The 24435-nt window shown below is 36.2% G+C and overlaps 1 protein-coding gene across 6 annotated transcripts in view; it reads right to left on the minus strand.

Moving 5' to 3' along the window:
• LOC149846942 (putative cyclic nucleotide-gated ion channel 20, chloroplastic) overlaps positions 1-18936 on the minus strand; it is a 206395-nt gene extending 187459 nt beyond the window's left edge. For 4 of the 6 annotated variants that reach the window (XM_089996678.1, XM_089996677.1, XM_089996676.1 and 1 more), the window contains exons 1-3: positions 18700-18936; positions 15347-15992; positions 7187-7375 (exon numbers count right to left, since the gene is read on the minus strand). In XM_089996678.1, coding sequence (XP_089852804.1) covers positions 7187-7375; positions 15347-15898 — 741 coding nt within the window. In that variant the 5' untranslated portion in view covers positions 15899-15992; positions 18700-18936. Of the gene's footprint in view, positions 1-7186; positions 7376-15346; positions 15993-18169; positions 18591-18699 lie in introns of those variants that run through there. The other 2 variants (XM_089996674.1, XM_089996679.1) reach the window with 2 other exon arrangements.
• Between the last annotated feature and the right edge of the window lie 5499 nt (positions 18937-24435).

Here is a 24435-nt window from a genome sequence, read left to right on the forward strand (position 1 = left end):
CATTTGCTTAGTTTTTCAAAAAATAAAATTGTGCATATTCATACTTGTGATTTAAAATAAACTCTAACATGCATTTATCGCCATTTCTTTGAAATCCACATAAATAGCCATGTTTTTTCTAGATCAGTGTCAGGGAAAAAATTCGTGGGGCTTAAAAATTCTTTAAAAACATTAGATTTTGCAAAGCATTCATATAAGATCAAACTCATTCCTTAAAAGCCTAATTTTCGTGAGTTGACGTATAAAACATGCAAGTACGTAGACAGAAACATCAGGGTGTACAACTACACCCTCCCCCATGCTTGAATGACACTATCCCAGTGGCACTCCCCCATGCTTGTATGAAACTAAGTGAATGCACATGAGAACACAATAAATGAGAGAAAAACGTAGCAGCTACCTGCTATGACATATGAATGCAAGTCCTACGACTACACAAAATGCAATGTGTATATGACTTGGCGTCAAACTCATGAGAGAAAAGAAACACAAGAAAACTGCCAAAAACCAGAAAAACTACTAGGACTACTAATGGTACATCATACATATGGGTTGTCTCCCATAAAGCACTAAGTTTTACGTCCTCAGCCAGACGGATCTCTGAAAACCCTTCACCATCCATGAGATCAATGGACGTGAAGTCATGCTCAATCAGGGGCTCTGAGAAAAAGAGTGTCATATGTGATACTGCGCACTAAGTTTCCGTCAACTCTACCCCTATGGACTCTACAATGACTCCCTACACTAGAAGGAAGGAATTTAGTCTCCACGTGGAGACTATTCTCAAACAAAGGAGAGTCATACCCCGAACAACTAACTAGACACACATCCAACTGGATATCGGACTGCTTCCCTATGGCATTTATCACCTGCAAGCAATCATCATGTCTTGTCACTCTCGTGGCAACATCAAAGATATGTAATCGCACATGCTTGTTGCCAAAAGAAATCTCCATCTCCCCAATATAACAATCTATACGAGCATGGGCAGTGGCTAAGAATGGTCTGCCCAGAATAATGGGAGTCTGGTGAGTAACATCAATGCCTTCCATATCCAAAACAAGAAAATTGATAGAGAAATAGAAGTCCTAGACCTTGACTAACACATCTTCCAAGATTCCTCGTGGACGCTTGGTCGATCTATCAACCAACTGTAAGATAATTGTTGTGGGCTTCAAATCCCCGATCCCAAAGATGTCATACAGTGAATCCGGCAAAATATTCGCACTTGCCCTACGATCGGGCAGTGGGGCTTGGTGTTAAAACACGAAGCTCACCTGCTCAGTCAAGAGGAACGTCTGGTGCAACGACCTCGCTTTTCTCTTCTGTGTGCAAAGTTCTTTGAGAAACTTTGCATAGGCAGGCACCTGTTGGATGGCATCGAGTAGGGGGATGTTTATGTGAACTTGCTTGAACATGTCAAGCATTGCATGCATACGCGCCCCTTGCTTGCTAACATCATGCCATTGGGTGAGGGCCCAAGGAAAAGGGACTCTAGGGATATAAGATGGAGGGGTCACGGGTTGTGAGTTCTGCCCGCTTTTCTCGTGACTGGTGGAAGGGATCGACTGGTCAATAGGTATGGCAGTGGGCGCACAAGTTGACTCCTGTGTAGGGTGGCATGCCTTCCCACTCCGAAGGGTCATAACAGAGTTGGCCTGCTCTTTGTGAGTCTCTATGAGGTACAGGCCGTAAGACATGGGTTCCTTACCCTTCGGGTTGACGACAGACTGACTCGGAAGGCTTCCCTCGCTGCGCCTGCTCAAGGCCTCAGCCAATTGTCCCATCTGAGTCTCTAGCTTCGCTATTGACTGCGTGTGAAAATTGATGTTGGCCTTGATGTCAGAAAAGACTTCTAACAACTTCTCCTGAAAAGATGAGCTCGATGTGGGCTCCTGAGGAGAAGGCAAGCTAAGCGCAAGGTGGGCCGGAGGCAATATGGGGCGCGAGTAACCTTGTGGAAGGTTACTTTGTCTGTGTTGTGTCGAGGGAGGCATATGGGGTGGCTGTTGTAGATTTCTCCATGCAAAGTTGGGATGATTTCGTCATCCCGGGTTATAGGTGGGTGCATAAGGATCGAGCACCGGTCTGACGAAACCTTGGGCAGCATTCATTTGCTCCTAAACAAATTCAGGATATAGTGACGTTGTCGGACACTCAGAAACAAAGTGTGTAGAGCTAGCGCATAGCTCGCACACTTTCCCTACTGGATTTATCGAAGCTGGTTTGACCAGTAATTGATCTAATTTTCTAGTCAATTGGTCCACTTTGATTTGCAAATCACGCTCGAACCCAACTTCATTAATCCCTTCATTCTTAGGACCACTAGGAACAAGTGTATTCCTGTCAAGCCGCGAACACAGGGCATGGTGCATGGCATTTTCGCTTAGTGTGTCAAATAAGGCCCATGCCTCATCCTCACTCTTGAGCATGAATGTGCTCCCACACGAAGAATCAACCATATGCATGTCCTTCTCGATCAGGTCATCGTTAAAGTATTGCACTAGTTGCCAACGGGGCACCTGGTGGAGGGGGCACTTCCGGAGAAGATCTTTTATCCACTCCCAGGTCTCGTGAAACAATTCTTCCTCAATTTATGAAAAGCTGGTGATGGCTTTACGAAATTGATTCCTCTTACCAATTGGGAAGTACTTTTTAAGAAACTCATGTTGCATGCATTCCCAAGTGGTAATCTGAACCGTATCAAGGGCCTTCAGCTAGTGCTTGGTTTTGTCCTTGAGAGAGAACGGGAACAACGTTAACCTCAACGCGTCATCCCCAAAATTATTGATCTGCACTGTAGAGCAGATCTCGAGAAACTCATCGAGATGACGGTAGGGGTCTTCGTTGTTCAGGCCATAGAAAGATGGAAGCATCTGGATTATGTTGGCCTTAATCTCAAGTTACGTCGCTCCTACAGCGGGTCTCGCGATGCAGGAGGCCGGAGTGTAAGTATTGGGAGTGAAGTACTCCCTAAGAGGACAGGTCAACGACTGATCTTGGGCCATGGGGCCGGATCGACGAGCTCTCCTAATAAGGGACTTGGGATCATCAACTAACTCAACAAGCTCGAGGTCAAGTGAGTGTCGCCCTTGCGTGCACCTCAGGGTAGACCGGTGCATCAACTATCCTTAGACACTGGTTTTCTACCTACCTAACGTGCAAAGTGGTCAAACCACAATAAACCACAAAAAAGGTAAAAGAAAAGTAAAATAAGACTAGAAAACAGTAAATAAACAAGCACCACACACTTTCACCCAACAAATATTTTGCGACAATTCAAACTATGGGCACACGGTACCAATCGTGCCCAGTGACCTCTAAGGGTATCCTAGTAGGTGGGTTGTACAGAAAAAGTAAGTTGGTCTCTATGGTGTGCAAGCACGTGGTTCTAAACCTAAATACAAAAAGCAAACTAGCAATATGAAACAATGAATAGGAAAAGTAAACTAACAGTCCTAACTAAAGAATAGAAAGTAACTAACAACCTAATTAAACGTAAACATACAATGGCAATAAAGTGAATACTTGTATTACTCGTCGTTTCCCGACAACGGTGCCAAAAATTTGGTGTGAGTTTTGAAAAACGATTTTTAAAACAATATTTTATGTAAAAACAATGTGAAAGTCAGACACCAAAAAAATAAAAACCGGCTCGCACGAGTGGTGGAGTCCGGGTCGATCTCAGGGAACGAGAGATACTTGTATTCAAACACTCAATCTAACTATGCTTTATTGCCAAACGAAAAAAATTTAATTAATTAAAATAAAGAACTACGAGAGTACTGCCCTACGCAGAGGGCTTAAACAAATAAAAAATGACCTTATTACAACCCAAATGAATTAAATAAAAATCCTAAGCCAAAAAGAAAAGTAAAAGTGTCTTCAGTGCGTGAGTCCCTGTATCCCTTTATGTGATCCCCTTGTAGGTTGAACACTTTTGTATGGTTTGATTAAGGGCCCTCTGAGAGTACTTTTGAGGGTCTAAGGGTCCTTTGAGCGGTGCCTTTTTGGAACCTCAGAGGGCTCTTCAGAGGCTCGAGAAAGGGTTGCCTTGCACGTTAAACAGTTCTCTGCAACGCAAAGACACGAAGCAACAACAGCAACAAGGAATCAATGAGGAAATCACAAGGCAATATAACGGAAAATCATAAAAACTACATGCTACACTATGAACTAACATGGAATACCCCATGCTAATTGACAATATAGTAGAACTAATTGTAATACTAAAGAAAAATCTGATTGTTACAAATAACTACTATTCTAGTAAAAAACTATTAATTGAAACTATGAACTAAATATAAACTGGGATTTAATCTAATGCTAAGACGAGGTAAGATGCATGACTGTTAAACACAATGACAGGACTATGAACTAAATATAAACTGGGATTTAATCTAGTGCTAAGACGAGGTAAGATGTGTGACTGTTAAACACAATGACAGGACTGAATTGTATATTAACTTAATCTAACTATCACAAAATATAATATGAAATCAAACACTAACTCATGAAAACGTTAAGCAAGCTAACTCGGTAAACAAAACGCTATGCAATAGACAGTCGCAAGACTCTAACTCGACAACTATGCGATTTAAAACCATGAACAGTCGGTGTCACTCACGCTGGCTGTTGTGTAGACTTTGAATGCTATTAGATCATACCGGACCAGAACTACCTAACACCCAGAAAACGGTGATGCCAGACCTACTCTCACGCTGATGCAAAACTCTATCCTAATGACGATGATTGACTTACTACAAAAAAAAATGTCAATTGTATAATTAAATGAGACGCTGATAAACAAAAGAAATTATTTCAATTGATAACAAACTAAAATGTTGTATGCATACCGAATAAACAATTAAACGTGCAGAATACTAATACGCTAATGACTGACAACTAAATCTAATGCTGAGAATAAAGCTGATTAGCCAAAACTATCATTCAATTTGTATCTAACAGAACAAAAGATAACAAGGTAAGATACTAACACATGCTGATTAATAAAACACACAAACTAATGACGTTAAGACTGAATAGACTAAACTAAACGCAGAGGACGTTGGATACAGGATCAAACACAAGAAAAAAAGAAAAGACGACTGAACATTAATAAACGTTGTAACAAAAAAAAACTAAGACAAAAAAGAAACAAGTTAACTTTTAGGAATAAAACTAATGCTATTACACAGATTCAACGAACCAGAATTAAACGCTATCTACTACGTTTTTTTATTTTTTTTAAGCAACCAAGAACTAAAAGCAATACGCTGAAACACATAACAAAAGAATGGGAAGGACACTCACTGTGTGCTTCCGCCAGACTGGTTGAGAGAAGAATGGTTGATCCCGGACTACTGCTGCACTTCTCCGATAAAGAGGATGAGATAGCCGGTGATGGAGAGGTTACAGCAAGAGGACAAGAAAAAGGGAGAAGAAGAGGAAGAAGGGAGGAGAAGGGGGAACCGGCCTTTAGAGAGAGAAAACAAGAGAGAAGGAAGAGAGAGAGAGAGAGCTAAGGGGGTCGTGAGCTCCAACCAGGGAAAAATCGTTCGCCTAATTCTAACTACTATTTATAATATAATATTTAGGTTAAACTAATTTTTTAAAACCAGTCCAGAATATTTCCAATAATTTCTCCAGGAGACTTTGCTTGAAAACGATTTCCTGAAATGATTATTCCTACATTGATTAAGCTAAACTAATTAGAACCTAATCAAAATATAACTGAAAGAAAATTTCTAAACTAATAAAACACTAAAAAACGCAAGATATGACTTGAAATTCATGATTTTTTCAATATTTCCCTTTTCCGCGTGGTTTCTCAAAACTAACGATAAAATTGAGAATTTAATGCAATTTTTCACTGGATCATGCATAAATTAATATGAATAAGATGCGAAATGTATGCATGATCAGAAGCAACATAGGAAGCGAGGGGGAAGCGAAAAAAGAGAAAAAATAAAAATAAAATAAAATAAATTGAAAAAAATGAAGATAGCAAGGGGAGCGCGGGGAAGCACGCTTCCCAAAAAATGGTGCTTCCCCGCATGTTTCAGAAGCACGACGTTTCGCAGTTCTGAAACGCACTTTCCCACTTACCTAGGCGTTTTCGATAACTCTGGTTTTTCGCAGCCTGAGATGTCCAGTGAGACGACTTGCTTTTGAGAGGAGTTACGAGAAAACTACACGATTTGTTTGGCAGATTCTTTTGGACAGCATGGCTCTTCTTTTCGCTTTATTTACATTTTAATATTTTATTGGCTTATGTCTGAGACTATGTATTTTATTAAATAAGGTTTGGTTTGGTTTGGTTTGAAAGATGAGTATAAGACCCCTTGTGGTGGTGGTTGTGTTTAGTTGTAAGAACCCTGAGTTTTTTAGAATGTTTTCGCACTTGTTTAAAAAAAAATTGCCACTTTTTTTCATGGGTACGAGTTGGGGTCGTTACACATAGTCTATTGTGAAGTCATAGACGGGACACAACATTGCAAAATATGCAATTCAACAAATAGGTAAATTGTGGATCAACAAAAGCATAGAGTTGAGTAATAACAAGTAAAAGGAACAAAAAGCAAACACAACATTTTTCCACAAAATTAAAGAAAAGGGTATTCAAATTCAATGGGATTCAACATGAGGCATATTATGCATATTTCAAGTTTGCCCAACATCATGTTGACACCTTACATGATAGAATTCAGATTATGTGCTTTCTGCATGAAATGCTAGTCATTAAAACCATTACACATTTGGGGTAGCCACATAAACCAATAGCAGGTACTCTTTATTTTGTGTTATAATTTCACAGTGGAATTGTTTTGCAGAACTTTCTTAAGCTGAAGAAAAAACAAAGTGGTGACCATAATTTTCACATACTACTAAAGAAAAATATATAGATTTATAGACACATCTTCCAAGTTAAGCAAGTTCAGTGGGATCTAATACGTACAATAACAAATAATTGCAATAAAATTTCATGATCATAGTAATTGATAGAATTTGAGCAGGTTTAGATTAAAACATGCAAGGTACTAAATATAAATCAATCATGCCAATATAATAATCATGGTGATAGCATTAGAAACTTATATTTCTAGAAATTTGAAACAAATAAAACATAACATTTTTTCAAACTCGTTCAAATAAGTGATCTCTTTGAGAAGGTTTAGAGTTATACCTTCTGCACAGACAGTAGGAAGAAGAATAATGGGTCTATAAATATAGCTATCAAGCATGAAATAACAAAAAATCGGTTCCACTGTTGCACGACCTTGGTGTGAGGATTCATGACACCAGGAATACACGAACGAATGAAAGACATAGATCGTGTCACCCAATTCTTTGCATCCCCATAAGCACTATGGAGCTGTATATCAAACAAAAGAGCTAAACAAACTTAGAATATGCAAATTAAGGAAAGATAAAGAACTGCTAACGCAATTCTTAGCATCTCCATAGAAGTCATTATGGAACTACAAACGGAAACAAAAGATGAAAACAGGCTTTACTTTTTATTCATCTGAAACATAGACAATAATGAATTCATGTCTTATACTTCCTAGTAAATGGATGCTTGAAGAAGCTAAAGAAAGAGTTCATAGTTTCTCAGCACAATTGCAGTTGCCTCATTCAAGACACCACCATTGCCAATGATATCCTAACAAAAACATCCTAACTTCCAGCCACCAAAGGACAGGTTGTATGAAATATCCTAACATAAAGGATGAAAGTCAAAAAAGGCTGCAATATGCATTGATCTAGGGTTACTAACAAAAAATGGTGAAACTATGCAACAATAATGGAAACGTCCCTAGCATGTGTTCTCTCCAGTGCAGAATGTTACAGTATAGTCAGTGAACAAAGATATTCAACCAGATGGTTCCTTAGAAGGCAAGACTCCACAAAGAATAAATTAAGGATATAGTGCATAATGTTTAGGTGAAAATGATTCACATGAAACAAACAAGTAGAAGGCACTGAGAAAAATGACACGCTTAGTTCTTATATGAAAGAGTCCATGTCAGAAGTGTTTTGGACAAACAGTTGGTGGCACCAATACCAACTTTGAAACTTTTGGACAGTCTAGTTTTAGTTTATTTAGCATGCCAGCCTTCTTTATAAATGTACCTTTAGACTTTCATTTCTGTTAATTTTGTATAAGATTAAGCATCTTAATGTCTTGGTTGAGCATGCATGTGTTGCATATCTAGCATTTAAGCTTTCATGTGGCTTACACTCCGTTATTGGTTATTTATGTGTAGGTTATGCAGCCACATCATCTCCTACCTTATACCTAAATCATGAAAAGTTGAGTGACTGAACCAAGAACTTGCATACTTTACACATTGGTAAGAATAGGCGAATGGGTTTCTATAGGAGTTCTCAAGTTTGGAAAGAGTGTTAAAAAGAGTGTTCGGAACTATGTCACATGGGTGCGGGTGCAGAAAATATATATATATATATATATATATATATATATATATATATATATATATATAGAGAGAGAGAGAGAGAAGGGGGGTCCAAAATTGAAACTTCTAAATAAAATCATTTAAAACTTCAAAATATGGGTTTAATTTACACGTTGGACTTTAGGAGACCATTCCTATTCTCAATGAAAGCTTTTAATTTCCAAGAATCTAAATAAAATCATTTAAAACTTCAAAATATGGGTTTAATCTACATGTTGGACTTTAGGAGACCTTTCCTATTCTCAAAGAAAGCTTTTAGTTTCCAAGATAGATTTTAGGACACCGTTTTCTATTATCAACACTTTCCAAAGCTGCCTTGTTGAGAAACTCGTTTTATGTTTTTGGTGGATGAGAGGAAGTTTTATTACTATTAAATGAGAGAGAGAGAGTTTAATGAGAATTTATTCACTTGAAAATAATGTTGTTCAATGCATTTTAAATGAATTTAAAGCAAGGGTCTCTTTTTTTTATTTTCCAAAGCAGATTTTTTTAATCCAAAAAATGGACCAAAATGACCCTGGGTGCGTTGACCGCAGCCAGGGTCGGGTTGGCCGCACCCGCACGCGCACCTGCGTCGCGTCGATGCGGGTGCGGCACCTGTCTAGGCGAATCCCTGTGACATAGGTTCGGAACTAAGATTTTCCATAAAAGGAGGTGCCGTGAAAGAAAGATATGTTTATTGCTAAGAAATCATGTGCCTATATACATGGATCGTTTTACACACTAACCATTGTTAAAATATGTGTACTCGTACACATATATGTTGAAATATAATCCTTAAATATACATATATATATATTTATATGTATATATATAAAGATACGTATACATATATATATATATACGTATCTCTATTTATATATATAAATATATATATATATATATATTTTTTTTATCTTCCTAAAATACCCTCAAGGGTATTCTTGTAATTTGTCATTTTACGCATATTCCAATTGGAATATGCATTGTAATATTTCCTTTAATTTTCTGTTTTTTATTTTTTATTTTTCGTAATCGTACCATATTGGGGGCCTCCCAATAGAGACGTTGGGAGCCCCCAACGGTCACAAATGTGACCGTTGGGGGCTCTCCAACGTCTCCTTTGGAAGCCCCCAAGGTGGTCCCTTTTGTGCTTATAAATAGGGGCTTGCCCCCTTTGTATTCTTCACTCCTTGTAGGAGCTTATGCTTCATTGTATAGGGTTTTTACCCTCTTCTTCCTTTTTCCTCAATAATATTCAACTTATGACTTTAAGTCATATTTACCCCTTTTATGGGTTTATGTATTTGCACATGATGTGCTTGTGTTGTTCCATTGAGTGGGTATATTCGCACTTCGTGTGCGTGTATGGGTTCATTATTGAACCTAATGTATTCAAAGTCACTTTCTAACATGGTATCAGAGCTCGGTTGAGATCGAGTTGCTCTTTGGTGCATCGGGAAGCGTGGTATTCAAGAAATTTTTAAAGAAAAATGGTGAAGTATTTATTTCTCTCTTTTTTCTCTCTTAAAGTTATTCGGTATGTATTCTATTTCTTTAAGTATTGTATTAAGAATTTAATATGTTCTTTTTTTATGTGTACTCTTTGTCATTATGTCTTTTTATAAAAATTTGAGTTACTTGATACTCTATTGAATCATTTTCGTATACATACTTTTTTGTATGTTTTTCTTTGAAAAATTTTAAATGATAACTTGTTTGGCGAAAAATTAGATATATGATTGCTCAAAACTTGCTTTAATGAGTCGGTAAAAATTTATGACCATTAGAGCTTTGAATTTATATTTTAAACCTAACTTTGTTTATAAGAATACCTTTTATATAAATGGTAAGTCTTTAAAGAAAGGTATGTTAAGATTAAAATGTTTGTGAGGTGTAGTTTTTTTGAAAAATGCTTGACATATATGAAAAATTCCTTAATAAGTTTTGATTCACTTTCCTAATGTGTCCTTTTTATATGAGCAATATTTAATTAAGAAGGGTTTTTTTCCGGTTGAATTAAGTTTTAAAATGGTCTTATGGAATATGGTGATTTTCTTTGCATTTTTATACTCTTAAAAGATTTTTTAATTTGATTTAAAGAGCTTGTCTCATTATAAAATTTATGGTTTTCACTAATGTTTGTTGCGTACTTATTGCATTAGGAGTTGGTAATAATCTATTAAGTCATGTTTTTTGATAAAACTTAAGAGTTTTGAATTTTTCCTCGATAAATGTTTAATTTTATAGATTTATGCCATAGTACAATCTTACTTTATCATAAGGTTTTTTAATAAATCTATTATTCTTCTTTGTTGGGATTTCTCCCACTTTAGTGGAGTTTCCCCCTTCTTTGGGAATTTTGTGTGTTTTTTGAGCTCTCTTTAAAGAGCCTTTCGGTCCTTATAATCTTCTTGTGAGTATATACTCTTTTATGAAGATTTCATGGTTGTTGTGAGAAGATTGGTTGTGAGCATCATTTTTTAAGTTACAATAGTGGATTTCATAAGATTTTCAAACTTCACCATCTTTATGAATGCCTATATTGGCCTAAGTTTGTTATTTGCTCATTCAAGATTATTGTCATTTAAAAATCTTGCATTGCATAAAAGTGTATCTATTATCATTTGGTGTGCATTTAATTGCACTTTATATCTATCATAGTTGAGGCTTGTTTTTTACTTTTTTATTATTCCAAATCGGTTCTTACGCATGATGTTGCTTAATATTTCATAAATTGTGTTAGTTGCATAATAAGTCTTTTTTGTATAAATGACTTCTTTTGAAGATTAAGCATAATTCGGATTTATGCAAAAATGTTGTTATAAAGCATATTATTGTGATTGATTATATTGGACCTTTGATTCAATTTTTAGTCGATCCTCTTTTCTTTGAAAAATGATTCCTAAAGTGTTTATTGCCTTTTTGTGGCATTTATATTTGTCCATCAATGTTATTTAATGCATCATTTGTTTGGCCTTATTATTGTTTTATTAGAGATGTTTGTTGAGGTGAGTTATGGGCACCTCGTGTTATATCATTCTAGATTGTTCACTTGTCATATTATAGATGGTTGTTGAAGTGAGTTATGGGCACCTTGGGACTCTAAAATGATTTGTTATATGATCTCTAATTATGAGTGTGTCACTCATTTTTTCTCTTTTGGCCATTGATCTAATGGATGCTCTCATTTATATGTAAATGTGATGGATATATGGTGTTTAAAACCTTAAATGTTTTAAGGTATATTAAAATCAAGGTTTTGGGGATTATTGCCCAACCTTTTATTGTTTATGAATCATATGAGTGCATTTGCACATTTATGTTTTGTGCTTTTGTGCACAAGTGTTCTTGGTGTGTGTATATTCACACATTTATTCCAAAATGATATTGTTATGGGTATTCTTTTTGAAGAATATTGATTCAAGGTTTTATTTATATGTTTGTCATTATAAGTTTTATTGCCTCAAAAGTCTTCTCCTTTTATGCCCCTTATCTAAGTGTCATCATATGTAGACAAGAATTTTATTACACCTTCGTGTGTTGGTAGCCCTTTGTTGACTTTTGCTCTCTTGGTCTAGTAGTTGAACACACTTGTCTTGAGTGTTATTTTATGTAGACAAGGCACGTTGATTCACACCATGGTGTGTGATTTTAGTCTATATTGGCGTTTGTGTTCTTGTTCTAGTCGCTGAGATGTATGCCCATGGTTGGCTTATTTCACTCATTTCAAGTGTCATCTTATGTAGACAAGAGATGTATTGTGTTTTAGCCCATGGTTGTCTTGTTACTCTTGTTCTAGTAGCTGAACATACTTGGTTTTGAGTGTATTTTTACGTAGACAAAAGATGCTTTTGGTCCATGTTGGCGTGTATTCTCTTGTTCTTGTCGTAGATGCACTCATTTCAAGTATTATTATATGTAGACAAGAGGTTCTTTTGCACACCTTTGTGTGTGTCTTTGGCCCTTAATGGCATTATATTTATATTCTTGATCTAGTAGCTTATACACTTGATTTATGGGTTTTTGAGGACTAATGAGGTAGTTGTTTGTAATGGATGAACTATTGTTGAAATTTGCAAAATTTTATTTATGACTTGTGTTTTAAGATATTCAAGTGAATCATATTTTTGAAATGCATATTTTAAAATCAAGTTGATTTTTTGGCATTTAATCTATATATTAAGTGCTTATGGTTTTTTGGTCACTTTTGTATGCAAAATGTGTTTTTTGTCAATTGAGTGAGATTTTCCTAAATGGGTAAGATTCTCTACTCAAATAACACTCTTCGTTTTGCCTCGTAAATGGATTTAAAACCTTGTGAACTCTTGTGTTTATTTTGTCTAAAGTATGCTTGGAGACTTCGTTTCTCTTGTTTGGCACTTCATTACATGTTTGAAGCATGTTCATTAATGATTCCTTTAAGTATTAATTCATTTTATGATAGTATATAAATATGCTCTTTATGGCCTTTTAGGCTCTCATTCAATAAAGCATATTCAATAAAGCATATGTAACTTATGCCTCTTCGTAGGCTTACTGTGGTGTCCCTTAGTGGACCATTTTGTTATTCCCCATTATGGGGTTGTGTTTGTCCAATGTTGGACCTTATGAATGCATTATGCATTCTTGCAATTCGTTTCCGCTCACTCTTTAACATGATATTTGGTTTTTGAAACTTTGGTTTTCTAAATTTTATTTTCATGCTAAAGTAATTATCCTATTATGCATAAATTTTGCACCTTGTTAGGAATGTTCCATTTGAGTAAAGTGCAAAGATATTTTTTGCTTGTTCTTTGTTGTTATTCCACAGGATCTTGAAGATAGGACAAAGAGAAGTACCCTGGATGGTTCGGGAAATGTGTTCACCATTAGAAGACAATTGGAGGAAGGCATTTTCAAGTTTCAATTGCATCCTTGCCGAAGCCTCCTGGAGTCTTGCCCTTTTTTCAATCTTTTCGTTTCCCCGCAAAGATTGAGGAGGGTGTTAAAATATGTGTACTCGTACACATATATGTTGAAATATAATCCTTAAATGTACATATATATATTTATATGTATATATATAAAGATACGTATACATATATATGTATATGTATCTCTATTTATATATATAAATATATATATTTTATCTTCCTAAACTACCCTCAAGGGTATTCTTGTAATTTGTCATTTTACGCATATTCCAATTGGAATATGCATTGTAATATTTCCTTTAGTTTTCTGTTTTTTATTTTTTAATTTTCGTATTCGTACCATATTGGGGGCCTCCCAATAGAGACGTTGGGAGCCCCCAAGGTGGTCCCTTTTGTGCTTATAAATAGGGGCTTGCCCCCTTTGTATTCTTCACTCCTTGTAGGAGCTTATGCTCCATTGTATAGGGTTTTTACCCTCTTCTTCCTTTTTCCTCAATAATATTCAACTTATGACGTTAAGTCATATTTACCCCTTTTATGGGTTTATGTATTTGCACATGATGTGCTTGTGTTGTTCCATTGAGTGGGTATATTCGCACTTCGTGTGCATGTGTAAGGGTTCATTATTGAACCTAATGTATTCAAAGTCACTTTCTAACAACCATCACCATGATAACCCTTTTAGTAGTTAAAATATTCAACAGCAGGTTTTGTAAATTTTGCAAACAATTTATCCCTTTCTATGAGATGAAATGCGATAAAAGATGTGCATCAAAATGCATCAAAATAATTTGAGGACAGAATAAACAAGTGGTGAAGAATGAGCAGCAAGTACACAATTTTCACAAATATAGCTTCACTATAAATCTAAGTTAAGATACGACTGAAGCAGCAGTACATATACCTTTATTTAATTTTCTTCTTCACATTCACATATGCACCCATCGACACACACACACATGCACAAACATGCATTTAAGCACACACGAGCATGCACACTAAATTCATAGCTTGATACATGTGCTAGACTTTAATGCTACAAGACTAGTGGCTAAGCTTTGGCAGAGGCAAAACAATGGACCAAAACAGATGGCAAGTAAAGATATTCCAAGAAGTATATATCCCAATTTGTATGGCTATAACTAAGCAATTCACTTGATCTTATCTCCTACACACAGCACCAAATGGAAGTGAAGAGGACATTGAAATTTAAATGCATTAGTTATGTGGAACAAATGAGATTCGTAGCTAAATCAGGTAGAAATGCAAAAGCCATTCCCATGTGTTTTAGGGGAAAGTAATAAAAGTTATGTCCATGTATTTTATGTTTGACTATTTTGCCTTTGAACTTTAACTATGCATCTTGTTGTGCATATTTTATAATGCACACTTATCCCAGTTTTAGGCATCTTCTTGTCCTCATCCTGGTCATAGACTATTCTTCTATGGATATGTGTTTTGCCTATTTTAGAGATTGCAAATGACATAGATGGTTTCTTGCACACTGCAAGCACAATCTTTTAGACACATTAGTGCATAGCTGATAGCCTCCATGTTAGGTGGATCCAACCAATGCAGCAAAACCAAAACCATGAAGGCATCAGCCCTTGGTGACAGGATGTGGTGACCCGGTGTGAGAAAGCACCAGCATTCAAAAACCAACAAGAACCAATGGTAGTCAGCTACAACTCACAAGTGAACCAAGTCAGTAGGTACTCAAAAACATTCAAGCCCATGCAAAGTCAATAGCAGGTCAGTTGAAGACACCAGACAGATATTAACCAGATACCAGAAACCAAGAATAAAGAACGCTGTAGAAGCAGTAACCAGAAATTATCTTTCTCTGTACCAGTAAGTTGGTCAAAGCAATGAAATTTCCTTGCACAATATATGACTGAAAGACAAGCATAATACTAACTCAAAACATATGATTGGCCAAACAGCTTTATTCTTCAAAAGCAAGAGACGAACCTTGGCATCAAGAACAGATGAAGCCTTTGAATATTTTTGCTTATGTGCACCATCATAATATGTAGGGCATGTTGTGCAAAATGGATCATTGCACCTTCCCAATAAACCAGACCTCATTAGATGTTCATTCCTTCCAGCAAAGCTGTCTTCTGTATCATCTTTGTTAGTCACTCCATTAGGTTCATGAATTTCTTCTGCCGTATTTGCAGGAGTTACACTGCTTAACAATCGATTCATTTGGAGAACCGCATTTTCAGGTTTTCTATTCAAATACAAAGAACCACTGTAACGCAAAAAAAAATCAGATCTTCTATTAGAATATAACGGACCACTATTAGGTACAAGGGGAGTTCTTTCATTCCTTAGAGGAGCCGTGTGAGATACGAGGTTCTGTTCACTTTCATAGTATGACACTGTAGCACTGGGGTGTGCAAACATTGATGTGCTTCTACTATAATTGGATCTAGATCGTTCGATACCAGAGCTCTTATCCGATAACTGAAACTGAGTATCTCCCAGCATTGGAATATCTTCCTTTTCAATGTCAGCCATAGAATAACACTAGAAGGATGCCCTACCAAGAGACCATGTGTTTAACAACCACAACCTGACCATGTATAAGCAGCTTAAAACCCAGACCATCTGCCTGCCAGTACCATTATAAAAATACCAAATGAGTGAAAGGTCTTGAAGGTACTGATCACAAAAGAAAACATAATCAACAAAATAAAAGCATCCTCAAAGACATAATTAGTGGAGAATGCACAGATGCTACCAAAGTTGGGACAGTCATTTAGCGCACTACATATTATAAACTACACGAGTGGTTATACAAAATGCATCTTAGAACTGTAGATACTGTAAATAGTTGCAGCATTATATAAAATTTAAAGTTTTAAACATCAATACTAGGGTTAACATACTATTCATGGTAATGTATGGTAACGTAAATGACCATAACAGAGTATAGGAAACAATGACTGGTCAATATAAATGAAGAAATACAAAACTGACCAACAACAATGAAGGAAGAATAAGCATCGATTACAGAACCCAGAAAGTAAACACTAGTTACCACTTGATACTTTCCATTAGAATAGAGTATAGGATGTGGAAACTCTTTTTTTTTAATCTATTATTTGTTACTTAGATCTCACTTGTGCCATGAAAAAGAATTTACATGAGAGGGTGGTCAATTTTCCGTTACCATTTTCCATTATCATCATTGAAATCTTTTAGTTGACATCCTCAATATGAAGTGACACCAATTTGATCTCTGGAGACCTATCGTTCTTTTCTCAACTATTCTCATTCCTTTCAAAGATCATGCAAATAATTTGCACTCACTTTCTTTTGTTTGTTCAAGAAAAAACAATTAGTCCTCAGGATTCCCTTGGTATGAAGGTATAAGTGTGTCGTCTCCTGTGATCATATTATTCATCCGAAAGATGACAAACCTATGTCACACGGACACTTCACTTAGCACGTGTATCCCATGTCGACACGACACGACACTGGACATTTCATAGACACAACATGACACTTTGTGAAAATAATCAAACCAGTTTGACACACAGTCAACATGGTGTCATTAGCTTTATCTATTTTCTTTTATAATCTTATTTACTTATTTTGTATTCTTTGAGTTCTTTTTCTTTTAAAATGTGTCATCAATTATAATACATTTCAATTTCAACTTAGTTTCATTAATTGATGTTCCTAATTATAGTGATTTAGAACTGTTGTTTTATACACACACTCACACATGCATACATCTATGTGTGTGTACAGCGGTGTCCCCGTGTCCTAATTTTTGAAAACTATTATATCGTCCAAAGCGTATTCACATCGTAACGAGCTCCCACATATGTATCCATATGACAAACAGACTATTCAAAAATATTAAATTGAACCTCATTCAATATATCTATATAAATAGCACATAACTGTCTTGTGTGAAATCAGATACATGGAAACAATCCACATTTGGATTTGACATTGCAGCTACACTGAAGAAGACTTAATAACAAACAGACTTCGAACACCCGTGCATAGACACTGCATGCGCACACATCCCAACTGGCATTTTTCTGGCTTTTCCCTTTCATCAATTTCACCATTAGACCTCACCTAGAATATGTATTCCTCACCTTATCCTCCCATACTACTCAAGCATCCACCTTAATGAGCAGATTTTGGCAACACCCAATGCATCTACTTATCACCTCCCTACTGCTCAACAACTAGGCATCATGTATTTGAACTTACAACGACGAGGAAGAAGAATGTGAACACTGCAAATGATAGCAAAAGTGCATGGACTAAGGCGTTTAGATGTCCACCCCCAACAGGGCAACATAGCACGCCGTGAAAGACAATGAAGAAACAGGGCTTCAAATTAAAGCTCAATAGCAAGTTGCACATCGTGATCACAGATGTGATGTCGCTTGGAAGGCCATGAATGCTTTTGCGAACGGGCATAAGGAGCGACTCAATCTTAGGTTTCACAAACTCTAAATGAAAGATTGACTAAAACCTGGCTTCTTGTCTCTAATTACATATGGATACTTGGGAAAATCGTTTCTTCCAGTGATATTATAAGTACTGTAAAACGGAGAAACTGGATTGAAGATTAAGGCCAAAAGATTTAAAAGAGAAACTAGCACTTATCCGTTTATGTTGTTGATGTTATATAAGCTCAAAGCTGTAGCATATGAAGTATAAAATGCATCATATGAAACTGAAGCTAACAAGAGAAGAAACAAAACCAAAAGGAAAAATAGAGAAAGCTCTCTCTATGATCTATATTATTTAGAAATATACCATTTAGAAATAAGCGTGCCAGAGGTGAATTGCCATCTAATAGTGGTCGAAAAGATACTCCAACCGAAAAATTCAGCATTCTGGTTGGAAGGAAAAGAGACAAATCTCCAAAACAGCGCAACAAGTGGTCAATTTAAACCATTAAAAAGGACCCCAAAGATTCTCCCACGTGGTCTTGGGCTCGTAGATAGGGAGGTCAACTTTCCCTACCCCGAGCTCGAATCCCCATGTGGGTGCCCCTTTCTGCAAGGTGAAGCACGAGGCTTTCTGGGGGTCGGGGCGATCACAGGGTTTTATGCTGCTGGGGTACTGCAGGCTAAGACCATCATAGCCAGGTATGTGGGAATGGGATCATCGCAGTCCCTCCCTGTAATAAACAAGAAAAAAAAAGATGGAATCCGCCAAAGGGTCGCAGCAAAACCTTCAAAAAATACAAAATTTCCAACTTTCATCGTCTATAAGTTGCAGAAAACTGTCCCCATTATAATTGAAAGTAGCGAAGAAAAGAACAAAAAAAAAGAGGAGCATACCGAGAGCTTCCGAGTCTTCGCCTTCTTACGTGAACAGGATATGAGAGAGCAGAAGTAGAGATGCTAAAACTCGGGAGTATTGAACGAGGAACGAAGGGTTCGAGCTCTCGATCGTGCTTCCTAATTTGTTTTCTGCGTGTTGCGTCTGCAGAGGGTGGGGTATTGGGGTGACAAGAAATTTCCTTGCAAGAGACGGCAAGCTCTCCCACCACCACCCACCCACACATCACTTCACCCAGACCGCCGTGACTCTCTGCTTACCTTTGCTGACTTGAAACGCCGCGCGGCCGCCCCCCCCCCCCCCCCCCACCCACACACACACACACACACACACACACCTGTTCACACACACATTTGCGTGTGGGCCCCACGTTAGGGCTATGCGAGAAGCAAAGATTTACACAGCGCCAACTGATAAGCGCGTGCTTACGAAGCAACAAATTAAAGTGGGTAGAAAGTGATTTTAAAAAGGAAAGTTATATAGACCGAGAAAAAGTCTTGAGAAAATAAACCGAAGTTGCTGGAACGCTTCTTTTTCCCCCTTTTACTATTCATCATTAAATTTAAAAAAAAAAAAACAAGAAAAAAAATCTTGAAAAAGCAGCATAAAACTTCATGGGCTTACTCGTCAGGCTTCAGCTTGCGCAAAAGAAGACACTAAGATTCGATCCTAGACCGCCTGCCTAACAGCCTAGGCCTCATCCCACTAATCCAAATCCCTTTGGAGCTTAATTTCATATTTAAAGAAGCAAGTTTTTCATTCTCCCTCTCCATTGGGATGTGCTTCCAAATGGGATCGTTGCTATTTATATTTATTTTAAGTAACAATTGTGAAAGCCAGCTTTCTCATATGGTTTCAACGCGTGGCATAGTAACGAGCCGAACAAAGCAAGCATGAGGTGCTCGAGCTCAGCTTGTTTTTGTGGGGAGTGAAGCCAAGTTCGAGCTGATAGTTTTGAAAGGAATTCACCATTTTAAACTGGAAGTAATTGAATTTGAACTATGGATCCAATAAGTGGAGCTCAGGCTGGTAAACAAGCCGAACAAAAGATGTTCAAGCTCGGCCTGTTTCTTGTGTCGAGCCAAGCCTGGTTTGAGCTTATGAAAAAACCTGAGCCTAGTATCAGTTGGCTCACTTAAAAAAAAAGTATTCTTTTAGTGTTGAAAATAGTCCAATTTGGACATAATCCTACTAAGCCAAACTTAAACCAACTCATTTGCAAACTAATTGCTTGCAAGCCAAATGTTTCAACCATCATATAAAATATATGTAAAATATATTTACTATTAATTAATGAGCCTGTATGAGTCGAGCCAAGCGAAACTTATTCCACGAGTTAGAACGAACTCTTTATCAGCCAAACATAAGCCGAACACAAGCTGTTCATCTCATTTCCCAGCCCTAAGCGGAGCTCAAGTTGTATTATTTATAAAGAAAATAAAATGTTTCAAATCTAGAAGCAAAAAGATTTTAGCTCTAAAATCTTGTTTGCAAGCCAAATGCTTCGATGATTTATTCTGCACTACGTTATATGATATAAAATATAGCAAATTTGTATTTAATATTTAACAAGCTTATACCATTCGAGTCATTCTAAGCTCTTATTGTAACACCCCGCCTCGACTAGGGGATTTTTTTTTTTTAAACACAACAAAAGTCTTTTTTGAACCAATTCCAAACCAACTTCTGTAACGCCCTAAAAATCCAGGACTTGTAACTTTTAGAATAGTTTAGAAAGCTTTGAAATCATACAATTATCAGAGTCTAAATAGTACTTCAGCGGAAAATGATATTTTTAAAACAACAAGTCGATGGACCTTGAGCGCATTACAGCGTAAACTTTCATTTACCGAATTTCGCACAACTATTGAAATCAAAGGGTTTTAAAATGCAATTTCAATGATTTAGAATTTGTTTGTTGAAACCCAAAAGAAGTTTACTAAAACAGTTTTAGTAACTCAAGGTTTAATAAAAAGAGAAATTTAGAAATACACTTTATACCAAATTTACCAACATGTCCTCAGGAGCGAAACGTCAGGAAAAGAGCTCTATCTTAAACTCATTGCATCATCGTGTCATCGCAGAGTGTATCACTTATACATCACATGTCCATAAAATGGGTCAGTTTCACTAAAAATTGGTAGGTGCACATCCAGGACGATATAGAACATAGTAAAGCAAAATAATTTAATATGTCAAGTAGACAGGCAATTATATAGCAATTTCATTTCAACAGATTCATGGGGTAACTATCATGAGCAAAATGCTAAAACTATTACAACCATTTCACTGAAGCAAGTAGGCTAATTATTATAAGCAAAGCACTGCATAAGCAACAAAATACAATGTTACATCAACCACACACACAATTCCCTAAGTATTGAAACATGTTGCATACTATAGCTTTCATACGTGCATAACTCAACAAAGTGTGTGATTGGAGTTAAATTATGTTTCGATATTAACTGGCCAAGTGGGTACGCACAAGGCACGACTCTAGAAACAGCCTAGACTCATCCGAGGGTTTATTATGCTATCTATTTTAAGATAACCCGGATAGCTGACTGAGTCTGCACCTAAGGGGACGGTCAGTGACCAAGAGAGAAATCTTCAAAGCAGCATGAACAATGGATGCATCCCAAACATGGAAAGCTACCACCTAGGATAATTTTGGTAGTCCCCTTCCCCTAACTCCGATGACTGGGGAAGCCGAGTCTTTTGCTCGTAACTGCCATTAATGGCTTGTCCATCGAAGTTTTTGTATCTTCCCGTCCTCTCTTCTGACAGGAGTCAGCGGTTCGAATGAGTACATCAGGGTAGTTAAATGAAGACCCATTCTACATACTCTGGTCTTTCGACCCAACTCGAGTATCTTGTCAGTGAAGGCGAAAATCATCACTTATTTAGGTGATCTCAGTATTTTGTTATTTGCACTCAACAAGGTTGCCACAACCTACTCATCCAATCATCGCAACGTAAGAAGACGTACTTGTTAAAAAAAGTACGGACGTACTTGTTAAAAGTACGACTACGATAAAAGGGATATGGTTTCACCAAAGAAACCCCAACAGTTGTTATCTGCATAAAAAGTAACACAACCCAATTTGATAAGTTAAGTCTTGAATTCATTTCAACAATATTTTGCATATTTCATGATACAAAGTCGTCTCGGATCTCTCGTCCGATCAACAAAGTACTTAACATGTTGTGCATGCCTAAAAGTACATAACACTGAAAAAGGGAGATGCGTAGGCTTCTCAAAAGGAACACCCCACACACAACTTCATAACAATCCAAAGAATATAGGAGTGCTCATTTGGCACGATTCATCCTTAAAAGTCACAATGCCACATCAAGTCATTCACACAAGACACAACACTATCAATCTTGCATCCAAAATTTATCTTAGTATCGACATACGACACTAGATTGATAAATGAAGAATGGGTCCTTCAACAGAACCTCACTCATTCATAGGCTCATGCTCCTGATCGGGGTTATTCGAATTGGGTCGCAACTCGAATCGGGGTTATAAAATATTTCTCCCAAGTGTGTGGACCTGGGAGTGCCCAAATGTGACTTCACAATTCGACAGGACTTAAAACTTAACTTTGCTTGATCTTGATTTGAAAATACTTAGCAAAAAACTTGCCTCTGTTTTGAAAATATTTGCGAGAAAATGGAGAGACGGGATTCGCTCATCGGTACAAGGTTCGACCGTTCCTGGCGCCTTTACCAGAGGTAATCGAACCAAGGATCGAGTCTATGCCTTTTGCTTTGCTTAAATATTATCTAAGAGTTTATTCTAAATCTAAAATACACAAAGAATCATGCTTGTGAAATGCAAGGATGTATGCTCTTTTGAAAGATGTTTTTAAAAATTTCCAAGTATTCTGATATGAACTTGATAAAGAAGAAAATGGTTTCTGAAGGGTAAAATCTAACTTAGAACTTGAGATAGATCAGAGAAGTTCCAAGTCTTTGAAATAATCAGAGTATGGAAGAATAAATCTTGATTTTGAGAAAAAATGATTTTGAAACTGAGATAGAAGGGAAAAGAAAGGGAATTTTAAAGTCAGAAAATGGACTTTGAACTTAGATTTATGAGAAGAGATAAAGCTTGAAATGGAATTGAATTTAAAATTTGAAATCAGGATGGATTTGAGAAATCCAAATGGTATTTAAAAATGGAAATGGATTTAGGAAGTTCAGATGAGATCTGAAAATGGAATTTTGGATTTAAAATCTAGAATTTCATATAGATTTGGATTTGAAATATAGAATTGGGAAATGGAATAAGATTTGAAATCTAGATTTAAAGATGGGATTTGAATCCAAAGTCTGAATTTTAAATGGAGTTTGGATCTGAAGTCTGAGATCCAAAGGGGAATTTGAATTCTGGATCCTAAAATGAAATTTGGATCTGAAGTCTCAGATCCAAAGTGGAGTTGAATTCCGGATCCTACAATGGACTTGGATCTGAAGTCTGAGATCCAAGGTGGAAGTTGAATCCAAAGTTTGAATTGAATTTTGAATTTTGATTTGAAATTTAGAAATGGAATTTTGAATATACAAATGAATTTCAAAGTCAAATTGGACTTTAAAGTTGGAATCAGAAGATGAATCAGAGATTTCAAAGTTAATTGAACTTTGAAATTGGGCTTAAATTTGGAAATGGAATTTTGAATATAACATTGAATTTTGAAATTTCAAAGTCAAATTGGACTTTGAAATTGAAATTTAAATCTTTGAAATAAGATAGAAGAATGGATTAGAATAGAGATTGAAGAAAGATATTTGAGATCACTTAGATTTTGTAAAAGAATTTTGAAAATATGATGTTGTTCTATCTTAAATGATGAATGAATTTGAATAATTTTGAAATTGGATTTTGAAAAGTTATTTCATTCTTTAAATGAATTAAAAATGAGATTGAAAATATAATACATCTCTCACTATGGTCATTAAATGTATTATATAATAATCTATGTTTAAATTCAAGTGAAGAATAAAACATGTTTTGGTGCTTTTATGGAGTTTAAAATGAAATTAACTCTCAATATACCCTGACTATGGCCATTGGTATATATATTGAATTAATTTTAAATTAAACTATGATAAAAGAGGAAAATATTTAAAGAAAATATAATGAATTTTGAAAAGGATCCAGTGTGGATCCAGTGTTATTTTGTAAAAGATAAAAATTCTAAGTTTTGTTTACATCCTGACTATGGCCATTGATGTAAATCATCAACTTAGGATTAATTACCACTTACGAAATGGTGCACGTGCCATTTGTGTTTCACCATTATGAGATTTTTGAAAAACAAAGGCAAAAACACGAAAATAAGCAATTTATGATATTTACAATGCTCATTCATTCTAATCTAAGACTGGAAATGTAGAGTTTTCATTAAATATCATGCTTATTATAACACTGGAATTGAAAACATCAAAAATTTCTAATCCAAACTTTCCACACATTCCTGCGAGATAGAATTTAGCACAAAAAGGAAATTTAAGAATGTGAATATAAATAACTATTCCAAATCTTACACAAGATGCTTTACTCATTTTGAATGAGAAAGGCATATGGCGTACCCTGTATTGATTAGAAAATGTACATAGATATAGGTATATATATATGTACATATATATAGACAATGCCATAGTTAAATGAATATCTGCATGCAATGAGTGAAGTCCAGGGCCAGGATGGTCCAAGACGAACTGTT

This window comes from Nuphar pumila, chromosome 2 (genome assembly GCF_984573655.1).
Source record: "Nuphar pumila chromosome 2, dmNupPumi1.hap1.1, whole genome shotgun sequence".
In the NCBI taxonomy this organism is placed as follows: Eukaryota; Viridiplantae; Streptophyta; class Magnoliopsida; order Nymphaeales; family Nymphaeaceae; genus Nuphar; species Nuphar pumila.